At 36.1% G+C, this 22289-nt stretch overlaps 1 protein-coding gene across 13 annotated transcripts in view; it reads left to right on the top strand.

Annotated features, from left to right (window-relative positions):
* Positions 1-22289, top strand: part of DLG2 (discs large MAGUK scaffold protein 2) — a 2181535-nt gene that overhangs the window by 961290 nt on the left and 1197956 nt on the right. For 2 of the 13 annotated variants that reach the window (XM_073879813.1, XM_073879812.1), the window contains exon 1: positions 12545-12974. The exons of 10 other annotated variants lie outside the window; for them this stretch is intronic. In XM_073879813.1, the coding sequence (XP_073735914.1) occupies positions 12873-12974 (102 nt within the window). In that variant the 5' untranslated portion in view covers positions 12545-12872. Of the gene's footprint in view, positions 1-12544; positions 12975-22289 lie in introns of those variants that run through there. One more of the 13 variants, XM_025848370.2, reaches the window with a different exon arrangement.

The following is a 22289-nucleotide window of genomic DNA, read 5'->3' as shown; positions in this document are numbered from 1 at the left end:
CAGATATTCCTATTATTATATCCTTACATTTTTTTTCTGACTGCAGTGTTTATTCTACCACACCGCTTTGGTGCCTCCCTGGCATCAAGTCACACCCAGCCTGGATGTCTTGTACACTATTGGAAAAGGGGCTATTATATAAGAGTCAGGGTCAATAGAGTGGCTACTAAGAAAAACAGGGGTCCTGAAGATGAAAAAGAAGAAGAAGAAGAAGAAGAGGAGGAGGAGGAGGAGGAGGAGGAGGAGGAGGAGGAAAAGAAGAAGAAGAAAATTATTAAGTCTTGGAGTTCTTCCAAGCCTGGTTGTAGGCAATTATATCAAGCTCTTCTCTCAGGTTAGATGATATAATGATATCATACTCAAGGTTTTAATACAGCCTATTCAGAGACAAGACATAAACTTGTATGTCTATCCCAAAAATTTAGTCTGAGTTCTAGATACATGTATCCAACTCAGGGTTAGAAAAGATATCTTAAATTTAAATGAACAGAGAACCAGCAAACATTAAATAACAATGATGTCTCCCAACCCACACATACGCACACACTTGGTATTAACCTCTTTAATTACAAACTATTTCAATGAATGACATTACAGATTGCCCAGGTATATATAAATCAGAAACCCAGAAGTCATTCTTGATTGTTCCCCATATGTGATCTAGCACCAGTGCCTCTTGCTTATACTCTAAAATGTTCCTTGAGTCTAATCATTTGTCTTTGTTTCTATAGCTAATACTCTATTCTAAATCTCTGTTATGTGTTGCCTGCATTACTGAAAGTGCCTCCTAAATGGTCTAGCCACTGCCCTTATTACCCCTTTTCAATCCTCCATATTGCAGCCAGAATGATTTTCTTGAAATGTGAATATCACATCCCTATTTTCACTTAATTTTTTAAATTTTTTATTGTTATGTTAATCACCATACATTACATCATTAGTTTTTGATGTAGTGTTCCATGATTCATTGTTTGTGCATAACACCCAGTGCTCCATGCAGAATGTGCCCTCTTTAATACCCATCATCAGGCTAACCCATCCCCCCACCCCCTCCCCTCTAGAACCCTCAGTTTGTTTTTCAGAGTCCATCGTTTCTCATGGTTCGTCTCCCCCTCCGACTTACTCCCCTTCATTCACACACATATATATTGTAGCATATATATACTTGTGGCCCAGATAACTTTATTCCGGTGAATTCTACCAAACATTTAAGGAAGAAATAATACTAATTCTATGCAAATTATTCCAAAATATTGAAGAGGAGGCAATACCTTGCAGTTCATTCTATGAGACGGGTATCTGATATCAAAAACAGGGAAATATAAGAAAGCAACACTATAGACTAATATCCCTTAGGGACGTAGATGTAAATTCTAAACAAAATTTTAGCATATGAAATCTAATACTGTATAAAATTATAATACATGACCAAGTAAGGTTTATCCCAGGAACATAGGATTGTTTAATATTCAAAAATCATATAAATCGTATAAACTAAGAAAAACAATCACCTCTATCCTCTTATCTATCTATGACCCCTCAGAAAATCCAATATCTATTCCTGATTAAAAAAAAAAACTCTCAGCAAAGTAGAAGAAATTAGAAGGGACCTTCCTTAACCTAATAAAGAACCTTATGAAAAACCTACAGCTAATATTATACTTCATATTGAAAGAATGAATACTTTCACTTTATTATCAGGAACAAGGGATATTCACACTCATTACTTTCATGCACACTGTACTGGATGACATATTTAGCGTCTTCAGTCAAGGAAAAGAAACAAAGGAAGAAGTAAAACTTTTAATTTATAGATGACATGATATGATCTGATAGAATCTACAAAAAGAGGGGAGACAAATTGGTGAGTTTAGCAAGCTTGTAAGATAAAAGTTTGGTATACAGAACTCAACTGTATTTCTACATAGTAAGAATGAACACTTAAAAACTGAAATCAAAGCAATTATATTTAAAATAGCAAAAAATATGAAGTACTTAGGAATAAATCTGATGAAAGATGTGAAAGAGTTGTACATTGAAAATTACAAACAAAAAATTAAAGATGACCTAAGTAAATGGAGAGGTACTTTACTCCCAAGTTGGAAGACTCGTTTGTTAAGATGTTCATTCTCTACAAATTAATCTTAGAGATTCAATATAATCTATATCAAAGTTCGAGGGAAATTGTGATACACATCAAGCTAATTCTAAAATTCATACACAAATTCAAAGTATCTAGGAAAGTCAAAATAGCTCTGAAAGAAAGAGCTGGTATAAAGATGGTATTTGTGTAAAGGTAGACAAATAGGTCTATAGAAAGGAATTGGGAGTCCAGAAATAAACCAGACTTCTAAGGACAACTGATTTTTGACAAAAGCACATAGTTCAGTGGAGAAAGGAGAGCTATTTTAACAAATCATGCCGGAACAATTGGATATACATATGCAAAAAAAGAAAAAAAGGACTTGGGTCCATACCTCACACTGTGTATAAAAATTAATTTCAAATTTATCATAGACCTAAGTGTGAAACATAACTATGAAAATTCTAGAAGAACTCGAAACATCTTTGTGACTTTAGCTAGGCACATTTCTTAGATGTGACACCAAAAATATGAACCATAAAGTAATAAATTGGAAAGGCACCATTAAAAGAATGAGAAAACAAGCTACAAACTGGGGGAAAATATGTGCAAACATATATCTAATTAAGGGCTTACATCCAGATTATATAAAGAACTCTCAAAACCCAACAAGAAACAACTCAATTTCAAAGATAACCAAAAGATTTGAATAGACATTACCAAAGAAAATACACAAACAGCAAATAAGCACGTGAAAATATGTTCAACACCATTGGTAATTAGGGAAATGCAAATTAAAATTACAATGACTATACATGTATTAGAATTAAAATGACTGACCATACCAGATTTGACTTAGATCTGAAGGGACTGGAATTCTGATGCGCTATTGGAGGGGATTTAAAATGGTGCAATTACTTTGAAAGTTTCTTAAAAATGTAAATGTATGTCTATCATGTGATCAACCTCTTCCAATCCAATACAAAACATATGCCTATGCGAAGACTTTTTTTAAAAAAAGATTTTATTTATTAGAGAGAGCAAGAGCAAGCACACAAGTGGGCAAAGCATCAGGCAGAGGGAGAGGGAGAAGCAGGCTCCCCACTGAGAAGAGAGCCCCATGTGGGGCTGGATCCCAGGACCCTGGGATCATGACCTGAGCCGAACGCAGATGCTTAACTGAATGAGCCACTTAGGCACCCCTATACAAATTATACCCAAATATGCATAGCAGCTATGTAGCTCCAAATTGGAAACAATTCAAATGTCCACCAACAGATGAATGTATAAACAAATTATAGTATATCTTTACAATATAATATTACTTAACAATAAAAAATAAATGATTGACACACAACAACCTTGATGAATCTCAAATATGTTGAGTGAAAAAAATTCAGACAAAATACATACCATATGATTTCATTATAAAAATTTCTATAAAGTGCAAACTAATCTGTAGTAACAGAAAACAGATCTATGACTGCTTTGGGATGGGGAGCAGGAAAGAGTTGAGGGGCAGGAATTATAAAGGGGCATGAGGAAGCTATTGAGGGTGACAGATACATTCACTGTCTTGATTGTGCTGATGGTTTCAGGGATGTATACATATATTGAAACTTATCAGTTTTTACTTTACATATTTGTAGTTTATTATATTTCAAGTTATACTTCAATAAAGCTACTTTAAAAATATTTCCCATGTAGTTTCCTAAGGCTTTTAAAATAAAAACAAAAATTTTAAGTATAGCCTGCATAGTCTGACCTTTACTTTCAACAGCATCTTCTCACTTGATGTTTGCCCTTGTTTTCTGTGTTCTAGTTATTCTGAGTTTTATCTCAGTCCTTCTTACACTCCTTGTTTTTGGCATCACATGTTCTTTATGTATTTTATTCCCTCTATTTGAGAAGTTTTTCCTTACTCCATTTGTCTAGTAAGTTCCCATTCATCTTTCTGATCACTTTCTCAATCATTCCTTCTCTGACCTCCCTATTAGATAAGATCCCCCTATATGCTTTCATGGAGCCATGAAGCTCTACTCAAAGCACTTATCCCAAATTGCCTTTTTTACTAGTCTCCATGAGACCAGAACTGTATTGATCTACTTAATCTGTCTTCCAAATTTAGCATAGCATATAGCAAATGATAGACACACAAAAGTATTTGTTGAAGGAATTGAGTGAAGAAGAAAATAGTAACTGGGAACCAAAAATGGGAAATGAAGTAAATATGCTAACATCATGAAACCAGCAAAGGCTCTTCTGTGGTCAGATGCTAACAATTTTAGCAAACACAATTCAGATCTTCCAACACATTATACTTGAGACTGACTATCCTTATAATGAAGGGAGAGATCACCAGCACTTTTATAGTGGGATTAATTCACACACTCTAGTTAAATATGGTTTTCTCACAATAATCATATTTTAAGCAAACAGGAAATGGAAATTTAGTTAGGCTATATTTATAATTTGGGGCCGTCAAGGACTTTAACCAGTATGCTTGTAGCTTATTAAGAGAAAAAGAGATAATTGGGTTATAATCTTAATTCTATGGTATCTTACTGAAGATTGTAAGAGATCTGATGTCTTCATAGTTTTAGGCAAGCATTTGTTTCATTGAGTATTCATTTCACTTTGTTTGGGTAGGATTAGCTGAGGGCCTCTGCTTGCAACATAATAGAATGGGTTCTTCAGAGTAAGTAAGTCACCTCAATTAGCTCTTGCAGCTAGAAGAACCATTTATTGTTCAGATGAAAGGAAGCTGATAAGGAAAATCTATTTGTAGTAGTGAAGCACAGTGGCAATATAAAGCCATTTAAAATGAGCTGTGTTTTTTGACACAGTCTATCCATGAATTGCTGCTTTCAAAGTTGAACTCTGATTTAGTATATATTTTTTTGACAATGAACAATTTGCCTTTGTTTCACAGATGGGCAAACACAGTATAAAAATAGAATTAGTGATTTCATAGAAATTTTGCTGTGTTTTACATATATTTGAAAGAAGTTTCTTGGTTAGATTTGGTATGTAATGAATAAATAAAGGAATGAATGAGTGAACAAATTAATATTTTTAAGCATTCATTAATAAGTGACAGGTCAGCAAAATAAACAATCAACAAAATGAAAAAATCTCTAGAATGGGAGAAATATTTGCAAATCATATGTATTTGATAAGGAGTTAAGATCTAAAATCTATAAAGAAATTATACTCAATAGCAAAAAACCTCCAAAACCCAAAAAATTCAATTAAAGATGGGCAGAGGAACTGTGTAGATATTTTACCAAAGAAGACATACAAATGGCCAGTAAGTTCATGAAAAAGTGCTCAATATCACTAATGATCAGGGAAATGCAAATTAGAACTATCACATCATTCCTGTTAGAATGGCTATCATCAAAAAGACAAGAGATAACAAGTGTTTGTGAGGTTGTGAAGAGGAAATCCTTAGATACTGTTGGTGTAGATGTTATGGAAATAACCTGAATGTTCATCAACGGGTGAATAGATAAAGAAGATGTGGTACATACAAGGAATATTATGCAGCCATAAAAAAAGAAATCTTGTCATTTGTAACAACATGGATGGACCTTGAGGACATCATGTTAAATGCAATGAGTCAGATAGAGATAGGCAAGGACTGTATGATATAGCTTATGTGTGGAATCTAAAAAAGCCAAACTCATAGAAATGGAGAGTAGAATGGTGATTACCAGAGGCTGAGGCATGGAGGAAATGGAGAGATCTTGGTCAAAGGGTACAAACTTTTAGTTATGAGATAAATAAATCTGGGGGATGTAATGTACAACATGGTGATTATAGTTAACAATATTATATATTTGAGAGTTACTAAGAGAGTAGATCTTAAATATTCTTACCACATGTGAGATGACGGAGGTGTTAGCTAACACTATAGTGGTAATCATTTGACAATATATGAGTGTATCAAATCAACAAGTTGTGCTCCTTAAACTTATACTATTCTACATCTCAATAAAAAATAGAGCTTTTATAACTTAAAAGTACAATAACAAATTAAAAACAAAATAAGCGTTTTAAAGATCTAAAAACAGAATTAGTACATAGAAAGATTTTTGAAGAAATTACCCATTGTGCAGCATAAGCAGCTAAAGAGATAATGAATATAAAAGAAAGGGAAAGTAAATATATGTATAATCACAATTTAAGAAAAAAATGCATAAGAGAACACGAGGGAAAGAAAAATGCAAAGTGATGTGCCTTCACATTTTTTATAATTGATTAAAGACATGAATCCTTGGATTCGTTTTGTAATTGAGTAAAGATTTGAATCCTTAGATGTGGCCATCAGAAGAAGGCCTAGACAAGATAAAGAAAGTGAACTCCGTATCTAATTACATTGGGGTAAATCTCCAAAACAAAACAATGAACAAAATTAATCAATGTGAAACAACTGAGCAATTATAAAAAAACAACTGGATTTACTCTTCAAAATACTGAAGAGAGAAAATAGCTGGCAATCTAGAATTTATACTCAGCTAAACTGTCATGTAAAAAACCTAATAAAATAACCAAAAAGTAAAAATAACATTTTCAGACAAAATATTACAGCAGAGTTTTGCTCAAGTATCATCTATAAAATATTTATGGAGAATAAAAATGAGTTCCATAGGATTTTTAATGGAAATTTAAATTGATACAAACATAAATTGACTATTACAATTAAAAATTTTTAATGTTCATGCTCTTTGCACCAAGAATTCCTTATCTGTAACTTTTAGCCTCAGTTTTGTTATGGATATGTGCAAATATTTGCCCATACGAACATTTCAATTTTTTTCATAATATTAAATATTTTTGACCTGCAACAAGAAGGGGCTTGTGAAATATGCCATGAAATATTGAAATACTATGGCCCATTTAATGCCATTTTTGTAAGAAAATTTTTGTCTAAAAGCATGAATAGGTATCAAAGGTGTATTATTTTCAAAAACAGCATACACTTTTATATATAATTTGAATTCAGTTTTGTTGTGGTGTTACTGGAGCTGTCTCTTCCAAAATATTACAATTAGTTATCTGGCAATGGAGTTGTGAGTTATTATTCCTGACAGTACTTTAAAATTATTTTTAGGTGTGTCTGGGTGGCTCGGTCGGTTGAGAGTCCAACTCTTAGTTTCAGCTCAGGTCCTGATCACATGGGTTGTAGGATTGAGCCCAGCATCAGGCTCTGCAGTCAGTGGGAGTCTGCTTGGATGTTCCCTCCCCCTGCCCCTTCCTCCCTCTCTCCCTGTCTCTCTCTCTCTCTTTCCCCCATCTCTCTCTCTTTCTCTCAAGTAAATAAATAAAATCTTAAAAAAAAAACCTTCATCTTAAAAAAATTAAAAAATAAAACTTTGCTTTTGTACTTAGCATTTATTTTTAATAATATTTTTTCTATCTTTGGATATGAAAAAAATGTATATATGCCAGGCACTGGGATCAGGTATTTTCACATATGGCATTTTAGTAAATCCTCATAGGAACCCTATAATATAGGTGTTTTATTTAACAATCCTTCCCCATTTTTTAATGGATGAGACAATTAACTGTCAAAGAGGTTAACTGATTATCTCAGTTATATAGTAAATGCAAAAGCTAGGACTGGAACCCAAGACTCAAATCTTGTTCTTTTAACGCTGAAATCAAATTTGCTAAACAAGCCAAAAAGAGGTGTGTGTTTGTTTTTTCATTTGATTTTCATACTGAAGAAATTTGTCCAGGTGGTACAGAAGGTGATGTTTCGAGTTGCTTTTTCAAAATGGTAGTAAAACTGAAAATGAACATGATGAGAAGTCTTACAGGCAAAAATTTGCCTTGCCTCAATTTGAAGCTGAGGACAATCATTATTTCAAAATACTTGATGCTAACACAAAGTGTCAAAATTGATTTTGAATCAATGGGCTGCATTTCCTCAATAAAAGTTGTATTCTTTACAGGTAGGAGGTGGAGGCTTAGGGGCTGGATTAGGAGATAAACAAAGATCTACACTAATTCAACTAGGGCCCAGGTGGGGGCTATGGAAATCCTGGCTCAACCCATATATTCATTTGTTCTTTATTTACTCATTTATTGACTCAATCATTCCAAATTTCAAATAAACACAATTATTTCAAATCAAGGTCAAGCAAACATGCTAAGTTGGATTCAAATAAAGATCAACTAATAATTAAGTGTGACTGGCCCACATACTTAGGGGCAGATGAGTAAAAATGGAGGAATCAGATATGCCATAACATGAAGAGTCAACAGTCATGAGGAAAGCGTGATGCATTTTATTTTTTAAAGATTTTATTTATTTGAAAGAGAGAGAGAGAGCATGCACAGGGAGCAGGGGAGGAGCAGAGGGAGAAGCAGACTCCCCGCTGAGCAGGGAGCTCAATGTGGGACTCCATTCCAGGACTCTGGGATCATGACCTGAGCTGAAGGCAGACACTTAATGACTGAGCCACCCAGGCGCCCCAAGCATGATGCATTTTAGAGTCAGTTTTATGGGGTCTGACTCTTGTATAAACCCTCACTGTGGGTATGTGTTCCTCAGTGAGAGACTTGAGAGAGCTGAGAAAGTGTGTGAGGAGACTTTGGGAGAGTACAATTTGTGAAGAAAGTTTAAAGAGTCAGAATTGTTCAGTATAAAAGTATTATACATATCAGGTTGGTCTAATAGGTGTATTCTTTCCTGTTAATTTTTATCAAAAAATAAAATCAGGAAATTAACATAAAGCTCTTCCAATTTACTGAGCGCCTAGAACAAACCAGATAAAAGTGACAGGCATTTGGAAATACATTATCTCTGAATTTAGAACAGTGCACATAGTGAACACTATATTTGAGCATATCAAATAGTAAGCACTATAGAAGAGTTTAATGAAGACAGGTGACTGGATGAAATTGCTTCTTAAATTTCCTTTACATTCTTAAGAGTCTATATTTGGAAGACAACTCAGAGAATTTACGCACTGGAAATGAACTGAGAGGTGCTCTGGTATACCCATTTCATCGTGATAGACAAGAGAATTGGGGCCTAGAGAGGCTGGGTAGCTTGCTCAGATTTATCCAGTCAATAAGAAGAAACACCTGGGCTCCTAGGGTCCACTATATTCTTTCCCTTCCAACATGAACCATCTCTTTTTAAAAATTGCTATGGAAAGATCAGCAAAGAAAGAAAAAAAGGATAAATAGCTAATGCTTCTTACCTTGTCTCAATTTCTGATTAGGAATGATGATAATAACAATAAATAAAAGATTAAAATTAAACCCTGGTCATGTTTATTGATAATCCTATTCTTTTGGTGTGTGATTTTGAGTCAGTTTTGAGGAATGTTGTCATTAGGAAAAATTTTTAATAGTGTATAGTTGTCATGTATCATTTTGAAGAGTGATGATTATTAGAAAGAACTGGAAATATTACCGATCATTGAAATGTCTAATTAAGGGTGGTTATTTTGACTATTAAAATGAGTAAATGAGTGCATCATCTCCTGGCATTCCCCAGTAATATCTCCTCCTAAAAATATTGCAGTGCATTCCCATGCAGAATACTCCCAAATTAGTGCTTTTCAGACCAATAATGCAGTGTGTTCATATTTTAAAGTAACAGTGATTCATTTTTTTTTAACCATAGTGGTTACTGGCTGTAACTATGGAATGCATTGTCATGGAAACCACATCCCCCACCCTTCTTCTCCCCCTCTTCAATTCACCCCAGAACTATTATTGAGAAACAAGAATTAAAGGAAAGCATTTTGTCAGAGGCATATGAACAGATAACAGGTAGACACACACACACACACGAGATAAATGAATTCTCATTGATTAAATTTAAACAATAAAATATTAAGGAACTGAAATATATATTTTTCTTTATATATTGCCTTTGGCTTTCTCATTCTAAACCAGCACAAACTGTAAAATGGGAAGTAACTTGAACACAGAAGCCTTAAATGCTGCCCTAGAATAGGAGGTCAGCCTTAGCTTGGGTAATTCATTAGGGAAAGACTGTGTTAGTTATTATTGGAACATCACAATATAGAGCATACAATATTTTGGGGTGTTTGAAATCCAAATTATAGGCTAATGAAGAAGGGAAATATTGTACAACTTTTTTAGCATCCATTCGCCTTTGGAAAAACAGCCGTAATTATAGACACTCTGTCGGTGGAAGTGCTCACACAATCACACATTTTATGGTAACATAAAAGAATAAAATGATAAGGGGTACACTTAATGTGTGAATGTGACTCTAGGATTCTACAGAAGGCACCAGACCAGAGTTCTGCTAAAATGTGTGACCTAGTATGTTTAAGCACATATATATTAGACCTCCTGAGTCCCTGCCACCCCTAGATGCAAGACAGATTGAATCAGTCCTGATTGCCAGTAGGGGAATTGACTAGGTAAGAATTCCTGCACTTAGTGTGAGAATCCCAAAGCCTGAGACACAGCTGCACTCTTCAGTAGAGCCACATTTACCCCAGCTTTTACTGCCTTTTCATGCTGATCTTTGCTCATACTTTGTTCCATGTTGATTTCCCTTTAGGAGGTCTTCATTTTGTAGGCAGGACCCATATTCCTCTCACCAGAAGGCTGATTAAAAATGTAGAGTCCTTGATATCCTCCTGGCCTATGGAATGATAATGTAAGGGTTGAGCCTGAGTCCCAGGGAGTTATGCAATCAGGTTTGGTTTCCATTAATTTGAGACAGGAGGGTGGGGTATTTTGAATATAGGCCGGTGAAAGAAAGTTGATAGGGCACTATGTTTGACTTGACAATTTGCAAGTTCGTTTGGTTTTTTGTTGTTGTTCTTACTGAAACTTTGTAAGTCTGAATCATATAGCGGTATTGGGGCTCATTAATTTAGAGTACAAGTGGTCTGGTATTCTCATGAAACGGCATCAGAAAGATGATTCTGGCTGAGTTTGCTATGGGTAGTTAAGACTATTTTATTGCTCTATTTCAAATGGGATCTGAGGTCAATGCCCAATCAGAGACTTTTGAAACTACCATATTCCTGTGAATATGACAGGCCTAACCCTTCATAGGTAAATCTGGAGTCTTTAGACCATGCTTCTAAAGCTTCTAAAGTGTGATGTTGCTTTGTAAACTATCTTCTGTCACTTGTCTTTGAACCTTATCTTCATGGCTTATTGACCGTGTCACTTGGGCAAGTGATATAACCTCAGGGCTCAGTTTCTTCCTCTAGAAAAATGTGTTCAATAATACCTATCTTTCAGGCTGAGACCTGATACAGGCTATATAAGTAAAGAGCAGCTGCTATGTACCACTGGGGCTTACCAGAGGAATTTCTTTACCTTCTCTAGTCTTCATGACAGCTCTGCAAGGTAGGGGTGAGTAGCCCCACTTTACAGACAAGGAAACAGAGTCTCAAACACTGTGAGTGACTTACACAAAGCCACTCAGCACAAGAGCCAGAGTCTAATTCCAAATTCTGATGTCTTGCTGTTTTTCCACCAACCATTTGTAAGGCACAGTGCCAGGCACTCAGGTGGCACCAAAAGGGTGCTAGTTTTACCCACTTCCTACTCTTCTGCATCCTTCCTATCACTTTTTTTTTTTTTTTTTTTTGTCTCCAATAAGCAGTTTTGCAGCTGGGCCAGCCACATGCTGAATTTTTTTTTGCCATCTTAGGCAATTTTGATAGCCTCACTTTAAAAAAGGAAGAAAAAGAAAAAAAAAAACAGTAAAGCGTACACCAGTCTTGTCATTCATACTTCCAGAACAGCATAAAGATTTCTGGGGCTTTCTGGAGCCTCTAAGATATCAAGGTGGGGAAGCGGCTGACTCTTCCTTTTTGAGTTTGACAAATGTTCTATCAGATAAAGCCTAGGTTCTGAGAGGGATTCTACCACCTAGGGAGTGAGTCAGCTCACTGACCCAGAAGTCAAGGGCACAGGGCCCCAGCGAAACCATTTCCAGTGCACTTCTACCCCAGGTTCCTTTGCTGACTATCAGCTCAGGCACACCAATATCAGAGGGCCAGCTGGACAATGCACTCAGCAGGGTTCCATGGGGGCCTCCCCTTCTTCAGAGCTCGCCCTTGGAGGTTGCTTATTGGGGGCACAGCGGCTGGGGGTCGAGTGTGGTCTCAATTATTAGCACCGGAGCCCTCTTTTCACCGACCCCGGAGATTCCTAGGTTGCACGGAGCGAGCAGCAGGCTGGGCTAGGCAGGCGAGCACCTTGCTCCCTCCCTCTGCCAGCCCCTCCCTTCCACCCCAGTTGCCCGGCCAGCGCTCCCCACGGTGACTCTGGATTGCAGCAAGCCACTGGCTTTTTACCAAATCGGGAGCTGCAGTATTTTTTTTTTTTTTTTTCAGAGAGAATAATTTCAGCCCCCTTCAGCTCGCATGACAATCTTGTGTGACTGGGGCGAGTAGGCGGGCACATCCTTTTACATGCTAATACTGCCCCACCTCCTTTGAACCCTCCTCTAAGCGCCTGGCTCCCTTTTATTTTTATTTTATATATTATTTATTTATTTTTTAAATTTTACCAACTCCAAATTCACCATAGGGGGGGAACCCTTCTTGGTTCTGTCCCTCCCCCCACGCCTCATTCCCCAGGGAAGGGAGACCCCAAGACGCTTGTTACTTGCCCGCGTTGCTTCTACCCGCGCACGGGGATGGCTGCGCGGGGTGCAGGGGGCAGCTATCGGAGCAGCTGCTCGGTCTAGGCTGTCGCTCCATGTGCCCGGCGAGCACCGTGTTCGGGTCCCCCAGCGAGCTGCCACTGCCGCAGCCCGAAAGGAATGTCCCCTGTTGTTAAGGACCCTGACTGTTTTACCCCAATGATTTGCCACTGCAAAGTTGCTTGCACCAACAACACTTTGTCGTTGATGTTTGGATGCAAGGTAGGACGAGGTTCATGTCTTTTTAATGCATGCTGCCTCCCTTGGGGGAGCTAACAATTCCTTTTGTTGTTTGTTTATGTGTCTGCTTGTTGGGAGAGTGACAAAAGCTAGGACTTGCTCTGCCCTTTCTGGGAGCTGGCTGGGTTTGGGGGCCTTGAGAGCGCACTGATTTTTCTGGCGTCCGATGTTGGGTTGATAACTCCTTTGTGGCAGGACCCTGGTCTCTAATGTACCGAGGTTCCAAGAGCAGATCATGCCTCGGAAAGGGGGCGCCTTAGGTGACTCTGTGCTTGGGATCTTGTTATACATTTAGTTAGTGACTGGGCTTCTGGCTGCTCATTTGTGAGCTCCTGAACTCATCACAGGTTACCACTGCCTGGAGCCCCGGACCTAGACGGCCCACAGTCAGGGTTATCTGGGATGGTGGATGTGCTTGAGATGAAATTGAACATATCAGTTTGCAATTTGACACTTTTAAATCTGAGGAGCTTATTTTTATTCTAGACAGAAAATCTGGAGATGGGCTCATGTTGCCCCTAATGTGTATTTTCCTCTGAGCTTATACAATCCATTTGAAATCAACACTCAGAAATTTTATCAAGAGGTGGCGCAATTACTCAGTGAAGTTTCTAGCGAATAACTGTCCCACCCCAGATTTTTGTAAAGGTGATTCATGTTCACAAGGAAATGAGATTTGAAGAGTTTTGAAGCAGGTTACCATTTACTGCTCCTTGTCTCTAACTTTTTTGGTGGACTCAAAGATGCACCCCCTGGAAAAGATGCATAGAAGGTGGTATTTGAGCAGTCTTAGCCCATGAAGGGTCTGAGTGCATGTCCCCTTACTCCTAGGTATACGCCTTCACTTCTCTTCATTGTGAAAAGCTGGTGGACTTGTCTGGTCTGTCTGTCTGTCTGAAACACTTTTGTGACCACTATGGTGACTCTAAGGACAGAGAGAGCATCATCTAAAAAAACTAAAATTTACCTTCTTAAGTTAATAAAATCACATGATCCCTGTTGCTCTGAAAGAGAACTCTAGTGACTGGGTTGGACACTGGTAAGCACCTTACGAAGGAGAGTTAATGAAACATACACATTCAACTTCATGGATAGTGCTCAGAGGAGGTGTAAATGTAATGGAAAAATGGGGAGTTAGGATTGTGAGTTTTATACTGACAATGCACAGAGAATCTCTCTTCTCTGAGCCTCTGGTTTTCTATCAAATGAGAGGTGTAGATGAGGTGATCCTCCTTGGCTCTGATATTTTCCAGTGATCATTCTGTAAGATCATTTAATGGTAAAGTTATTGCCAAAGATTTACATTTCTTATTCAATATAGTAGACTGCACCTTAGGGTCAGTTAAAAAAATATTGATCATGCTAAAGACTAGCTAGATGCTCCTTTGGAAACCCTTGGAGAGGTCTTAGAGTTTTAAGGTTTGTGTGTTCATTGTTGTCAGGAAGATGTATGTGAGTGAACAGCACCAAAGGCTAACTTGTTAGCTCCTCTCCCTCACACAACTTGCTACCCTCCCCTGTGCTTCTACCCATTCACTCTTCTAATTGTATTTACAGCAGCATCTTAGCAATGGCTACTATTTAAAATCCATTCCCATAAACTTATGAGAATTGCTTTGTAGCACTAAGTGATTATTAACAAAGGTGAATTATTTGTCAAGGGAAACTAAACACAAGCTAATAAATAAGATAAGCTATTGGTATGGTAATGTTGAATATGTGTTCAACCCTTGAAACTCATTTTCTAAGAAGTTTCTTCTATGCTGTTAATTTTCCACTGATTTGCAGACATTGGAGGGAATTAGTATAATCACAAGCACACTTTTTTTTTTTAGTCTGGGGAATTACATTAGTTTAACTTTCTTTAAGTTCTCTTCCTTTTGGTGTTCTGGTTTGAAAAGTTCAGGTGGTGAGAGAGAACCACATCGATAGAGTGAAACATCTAAATCATGTGTGTTGGTAGACATTGTTCCATGGAAAAGAAATCAAGTCTCTGTGAAAATAAAATAATACTTTTAGAGGGTCTATCCCATTCCATTTTGTCAAGTATTTGAATAAGATAATTCTTAAGCCCGATATAATGGGATTGATAACTATATTGGAATCATACTTAACAGTTGGTTAATTACAGACTGGTTGATATAAGGCTCTCTCCTTGGAATCTTAAATATGGAAAGAATAATAGAGCCTTCTATTCTAGCCTTTGGTGAAATTCTTCAACACTATCTGAAGGATGACAACAGAACATAATGTGGAAAACTTGTATATCTTATAGGCCTGGGTTTCAAAACTAGATGCACCACCTACTCGATGTACGATTTCTCTAAGTCTCAGTTTTCTCATGGGTAAAATGGCCTCAGTAAAAGTACTGCCTTACATCCTACTATGTCACTGTGAGAAATACAGTTTAAATGAGATACATTCAGTGCTTAGTACTTTTGCATTCATCAAATGACTGATGTTTTTATTTGGCCTTGTCATTTTTACAGCTCTATTAACAAGGTGGGGTGTGTCATCACTTCTAGAAAGACCTTCTTTCACTGTTAGTTCTTTGGATAAATTGTTTATTTTTGCTGTGCACTTGATCATTGGCTTCTCTTAAAGTTACTTTTCTCTATGTAGAGTGTTTATATAAAATGTAGGAACCATTTGTATATGGATAAAACATTCATAAAACAAAGTGGATTTATGAAAACTAATGAAAAACTGACACCATTGTTTTACTCAATCAACAAATAATTCATTGAGCAATCAATAAATGCTGGACACTAGAGATGTGGCAATAAACAGCTCTTGTCCCCCATGGTCTCAAAGTCAAATGATGTGGTAGATGACTGTATTAATTACAGTGTTGATTTATGAAAAAAATATAAAATGAGGATTTTAGTTGAATCTTTGAGCAATGAAAGTGGAATTTAATTGTTGGGGAAAAAAACTTCATGGAGATATAGATGTTAATATGGAGGCTCCAAAAATGCATTTATTCCAATTATTATCTATTAAGTTTGAATATGAGGTTATTAAGATGAGTATTTTTCTGGAAAGATACTTATTATGGCAAAGTCTAAAATCATGTTTACATGTAGGCCAGACTTCATCAGCTTCAAAAACACTTAAACTGTTTGTTCTTATTCTCCCAAACTTAGTAATGGCTTAAAGAATATTGAGTAACTTGAGCTTTCAAGGAGGAAGCCCCAAATAATTTTATTTTGTTGCCCTAGCAATCTCTAGGGCCCCTGTTTGCTGCATCCTGGGTGTTATTCAGTTTAGTTAGCTGACTATATGACTTATGACTATAAATGTGAAGTGTCTTTCTGTGCCAGACTCTATGCCAGGCACTGTGATAGGCATTAAAGATACAAATATAAGTATGACACAATTCCTTTCCAACAGGAATTGCAAGTTTAAGGAGGAATATAATCCTACTCCCTTCCCTAAAATATAGAAAACTCATAGTCCCACCTGTTTCTCATAAGAGAAACCGAAATGCTGTTATTCAAAAAAGAGATTTCCTATTTTATTAGTCCTCTTTTTGCCCCAGTCCATACACCATTATGGGAGTGGAATTTCCATGGAGAAGGAGCCCTTCTGAAAGCCTTCCCCTGCTCATGGTAGTTTTTGTGTTTTATCTGAAAATAGGCATCACCTTTACCTTTACTTAACTCTGTTTTCTCCACCTGCAACGATCCAAGTTCTAAATGTAATTCAGTGGCCACCTATGTATTGTTTCTCTTTCCTTTATCTTGCCCACAGCTTCATTGCGAGGGTCTGCAGCACCTGTGTGTTCCCTTCCCTCACTCTCTCCTTTCCAGTCACCATTTCCAAGGCAAAAATAAACAAACACATATGATGGAATATTTGTTAGTTTCCGTAATATTCTAAAAGTTTAATGTAAAGCATAATGTTCTCTACAATTATTGCTTTTTTTTTTAACTCAAAAGTAGTTGTTATTGAAATTGGATTTTGCCTTAGGGAAACTCTCCCTCCCCTATCCTCTTCCCATAGCCATTTGTTAATATAACAGCTCATCTGAATCAAATTCTCAAGCCCCTAGGCCACAACAGGTGCCTTTAATATTTGTCTGATGGATTAAGATAGGGAAAAGTTCTTAAAAAATGTTATAAGTCCTGGAACGTTTTTTTTCCCCTGTGAATGTTTAGACATTGCATAAACTGTCCCACCTCTCAAAGGAAAGGAATTATCTGGCAGAAAGCAACTTCCCTTTTGTCTATATGGGGACTCTCCCCAAAGAAAGAAGAATGAGAATAAGGAAGAGGTTAAAATGGATTTTTTTTAAAAAAAAGAAGAGGGAATTGAAAGGAGGAAGGGATTCTTACTAAAGAAGTAAAGGGAAAGAAAAAAAAATCAGCTTGATTAAATATCTACAAAGGCTAGACACTATTCTAGGTGCTTTACAAGCATTATTTCTTCTGATCTCCAAAGTTATCAGGCAAACAGAGAAAGCAGCGGATGGAGGGAAAGAAAGGGAAGTAGAATAGGTTGATGGGAAGGGTAAGAGACTTCAGGAAAGAGGATAAAGAGGAAAGGAAAATGTGTTGCAGGCTTCCATCCTCCAGAGCATGCTTACACAATCTCCCAAGATCAAGTGTCTATCAGTACCTCTCCAGTGGACAGTTCCCTGGAACACGCATTCAACCACCTCTTACAAGCTTCCTTTTCCTGCCTAGAAAGTCTCTTTGGGGGATAAGTGGTTTTGTTTGTTCATTTTTTTATTTAAACATAGCCAAGTTTGTTATACAAAAGAGTAGTGAGTATATCTGTCATTGTATTCATTAATAGATATATCACTATGTATATTTTTGTCATTGATAGGATAGTTTTCTGTATGTATTTTGAATACTGCCAGTCCCTGGCTATTTTGGTATGTTCTTTATTTTCATCTTAAAATAATACATGGTCACTGAAATAAATTTAAAAAACATAAAAATCAGAAATAAAATAAATTTTAGAAAATGCTATTGTCCCAGAGGACTGGAGATTGAAACTATTAATATTTTAGTGTATATTTTCCTGGTTTTTTGGTACTTTTTTGTTGTTGTTGGTCTACATATAGCTTATTTTTAAAAATGTAGTTGAAGTCATAGTGAGTTTACTTTTGAATGTTTTAAATTTATATTAGGATTTGTATATATATTTTAATAGCTGTATTCTATCTTTATCTTTGAATATTTAGGTTTTCCCCCACATTTTCTACTATTAAAAATAAAATAAAATGCACATATTGATAAATAAGTCTTTTTTGAATTTAGAATTACTTCCTTTGGGTAGTCTAGATTAAGAATTACTAACACATATTTTAAATATTTTAAAATTTTGATGATGGGTTATTACATTTATTTTGAAGATGGCTGTATAAATTTGCACTGCCACAAGTTACTTTATGTGTTATACCATTCTCCATCTTAAATAGTTTTCTTCTACTTTATAGATTTATAGATAAGAAGTAGTTTATTCTCCTGTGAATAAGGTTACACTCTGTTTGACTTTGAGTTTATAGGAGTCCCATGCCTATATTGGTGTGTCCCAGTTTAAAAATACCTAATATGCAAAAATATCCAGTCATTCAAAATGGGTATATTGAGGTAACAGCTATTGACACTGTCAAGACATTAGTCCCATCACATACATAGTCACCTGCTACCATGTGCCAAATACTGTTCTATATGCTTTATAAATGTTAACTCAGTTAATCCTCACAATAGAGATGGATATCAGTTATCTCCATGTTAGAAATGGGGAAGCTGAAGCATACAGACTTTAAGTACCTGCCTAAAGTCACAAAGTTCTTTAAGTAGCAGAGTCAAAATGTGAGCCCAAGCAGTTTATGTCTAGAGCCTACAACTCATTTCTACAATTAAGTATATGGCTCTCTCAAATAGCAACTTCCTATACGTGCCTTTAAATCAGGAGTCAATTTGCAAAAATGTAATTTATACATACCTTTCTTGGCATAAATTTGAATTTGAATGCAAGGCACACCTGTTAGAGTACTCAACCTCCTTTTAAAGTATTCATTTATTTGAGAGGAGTTTGATATAATACACCATTTCCAATAGTATTCATGTCTCATTTCCTACATAAGGTTACTAAACTGTATAGGTAGTACATGACATTCTCAAGACCACACAGCAAGTCACAGAGTCAAAGCTAGAACAAGGTCTCCTAATTTGTAGCTTAGTGTTATTTTTCTATGCCATGATCTCTAACTATGAACTAGAAGTTCTGAGAATCAAGGTGAGAGAAGAGAAACTGACAAGTTTTTATCTGTAAAAAGCAGGAAAAATAACACCTTGCTTACAGGACTATTGTAAGAATTAAGTGATATGTCACATAATAAAACATTTAACACAATGCCTGGAATGTGGTAAATATTCAGTACATATTTTTGTTTTCCATTTTATTAAGGCCACTTTGCAAACTGGTGGAAAAAAGTGGAGGTTGTTGGTAGTCAACTGAAAAGTATTCTTCAGTCAAATACATTGAAATTCATCTGTTAGTAAAGGAGGTGTAGTTTAACCTAATATTTAAGTGTTTTAATGCCACAAAAGGCAGAATCTAGACGTTTACATAATTTGCACCAAAAAAAAAAATCCTAGATTAAATCTGACCCAGAAAGAGAAAATGAAAAATGAGCTAATGAGTGAAGCAGGAGCTGAATATCCCAAGAAGCAGGTTGCATAAACCTTGCGTCCCATTTGACAAAGGATACTTGCCAGTTCAAGGTCCTTTTCAATTTTTTTACTTGCAATAGTGGAAATGGGGGGGCCCTACATATCAAAAGATGAGGAAGTTTAAATGTTATGCAGTCACTAAAATATGTTCACAGAAAGGAACATTGAATCATAGAATTTAGGATCTTGAAAAATCTGAGACCTTGTTATTTGTTATGAAGGCTTTTGCTTTGTAATCACTTATGGATTTCCCAGTGAAGTTTCGAAGTCCCTATGGTAAAATCATGTCCAATCCTTTCTGAATTAAATTACTTCAGGATTCCTGTGGTACCCAATATTTAATGCTCAAATATTTATGCTGTTCAGTTGTAAATTCTCTTTTCTTTTTCTATTGTCCATCTAAACTGTTACCTCCTTAGGGACAGGGTCCATAGCATATTCATTTAGTATAGTACCTAAGAGATCTAGTAAATGTTCCATAAAAGGCAGTCAATAAATACTTGTTGAATGAGGGAATTCTATAGGTGCTTGTAAATGTTTACTGAATGAATGAGTGGAAAAAAGTGTGTATTTTGTTATCATTCATTTGTTATTTTCATTTGGCAGTTTGCCTCTGAGAACCTCTTGTGCTATCAAACTTCCTAGAGTTTATGTTTCCCTGAAGCATAGACTAGGCATTACTCAATATGTTAACTTGATGTGATGGTTAATTTTGTGTATGAACTTGATTATGCCATCAGGTGCCCAGGCATTTGGCCAAACATTATTATAGGTATGTCTGTGAGGGTTTTTCTGGATGAAATTAACATTTGAATCTTTAGATTGAGTAAAGCAGATTGCTCTCTTTAAAGTGGGTGGGCCTTATCCAATCAGTTGAAGACCTGAATAGAACAAAACAGCTAAGAAGGAACTCCTTCTGCCTCACTGCTTTGACCTGGCTATCAGTCTTTTCTTGCTTTAATCTCAAACTGAAACATGAATTCTTCTCAGATCTCAGGCCTGGTTGGCCTTCAGATTAAAACCATCAGCTCTCTTGATTCTTAGGCCTTCCAACTTGGATGAAAACTGTAAGTCAGCTCTCCGAGTCTCCAGCTTGCTGACTGCAGATCTGGGGACTTCCCACCCTCAGTAATTGTATAAGCCAGTTCCATATAATAAATCTCTTTCTCATTCTGTAAAATTCTAACTAATATACCTGGTATCTAGGGTCAGATCCCTGGACATGTCATCACTAGTAAGTCATTCTTGTCTAGTAAATTACAGATGAGCTAATAGATTTTAATTCACTTGAATCTCTGTGCCATGGGGATCTTATTGCAGTTAAGCTTGTTTTCTCAGAAGGTCCTGGATTTATTTCATTAAAAATCACAGATTATACCTCCAGATATAATACAGTAGAAATCATTCAATACTACTTTAATGAATTTTTCATCTATATTTACATATATAAATGTTTGTCAGCCTATGAACACATTATACATTGCAGTGATTATTAAATATTCAATAATAATTTTACTATGAAAATTTAGATGATCAGATCAAAGAGAATAAGAACATTGTCCTAAATTATGGCTTCTGGAAACCTTATAAATAACAATATTTTTTAAAACATGATTTGTGTGTGTGTGTGTAATTCCTAATATAAAACATTTTTTTGGTGGTGTTCCATTGCATTATCTTCATTAAAGTTTTGCCCAGGTTTCTGAGATGGTTAAAGCATTTTATTTGATGAGAGGGCACACCGAAAATAGTTATAATATCTAAAACGTTGGTACAATACATTCTAACTGCCTTAATATCCACATTAGGCATTAGGCCAACCAGGGATTAAAATCACTGCATTATATCTCAAATAATGGTAGCATCAAATTATGATTAATGGCATCACTTTCATAAGATCTCAAAAAATATGGTGGCTTGTCATTTGACTTGATATCTAAGATTAGGAAACTTCGATTTTTCCCTTGGAACTATGTCTCATGTTCTCACTATATTTGGCAAAAATCTCCATTTGGGGAAAGGTAGATACACTTGCCATTATCAATGTCTAGCTTTCTCTTGCTATTATATTTAGCATTATGGTTGGCAACTCTTGGTTACTCAAACACAAAAAGATACTGTCACTGCCTTAGGACTCTTTCAGTTTGGCTAGTGCATGAGCACTAAGAGAAACACATGGAGAGGAAAAAACAACCAACAGGGCAGGTTGGGCAAACTCTTATTGAGTGCTCACCATGCACAAGGTCCTTTTCTAAGAACTTTACATGAATTAACTTACGTACTATTCAACATAGCTCAGTGACAGGAGCCGTTAATCCTTATGTGATACCGTCTCTTCATATGTACAACTAATACCAAGAAGGATCCACAAAATAGTTAATTTTCTTTCTTTCTCTTCTTTCTTTCTTCCTTCCTTCCTTCCTTCCTTCCTTCCTTCCTTCCTTCCTTCCTTCCTTCCTTCCTTTCTTTCTTTCTTTCTTTCTTTCTTTCTTTTTCTTTCTTTCTTTCTTTCTTTCTTTCTTTCTTTCTTTCTTTCTTTCTTTCTTCTCTTTCTTTCTTTCTTTCTTTCTTTCTTTCTTTCTTTCTTTCTTTCTTTCTTTCTTGT

The sequence above is a fragment of the Callorhinus ursinus genome, unplaced genomic scaffold (assembly GCF_003265705.2).
Source record: "Callorhinus ursinus isolate GAN/ISIS: 27379988/994484 unplaced genomic scaffold, GSC_fseal_2.0 scaffold35, whole genome shotgun sequence".
In the NCBI taxonomy this organism is placed as follows: Eukaryota; Metazoa; Chordata; class Mammalia; order Carnivora; family Otariidae; genus Callorhinus; species Callorhinus ursinus.
Note: the sequence above shows the minus strand (reverse complement) of the source record. Positions and strands in the feature narration are given on the sequence as shown.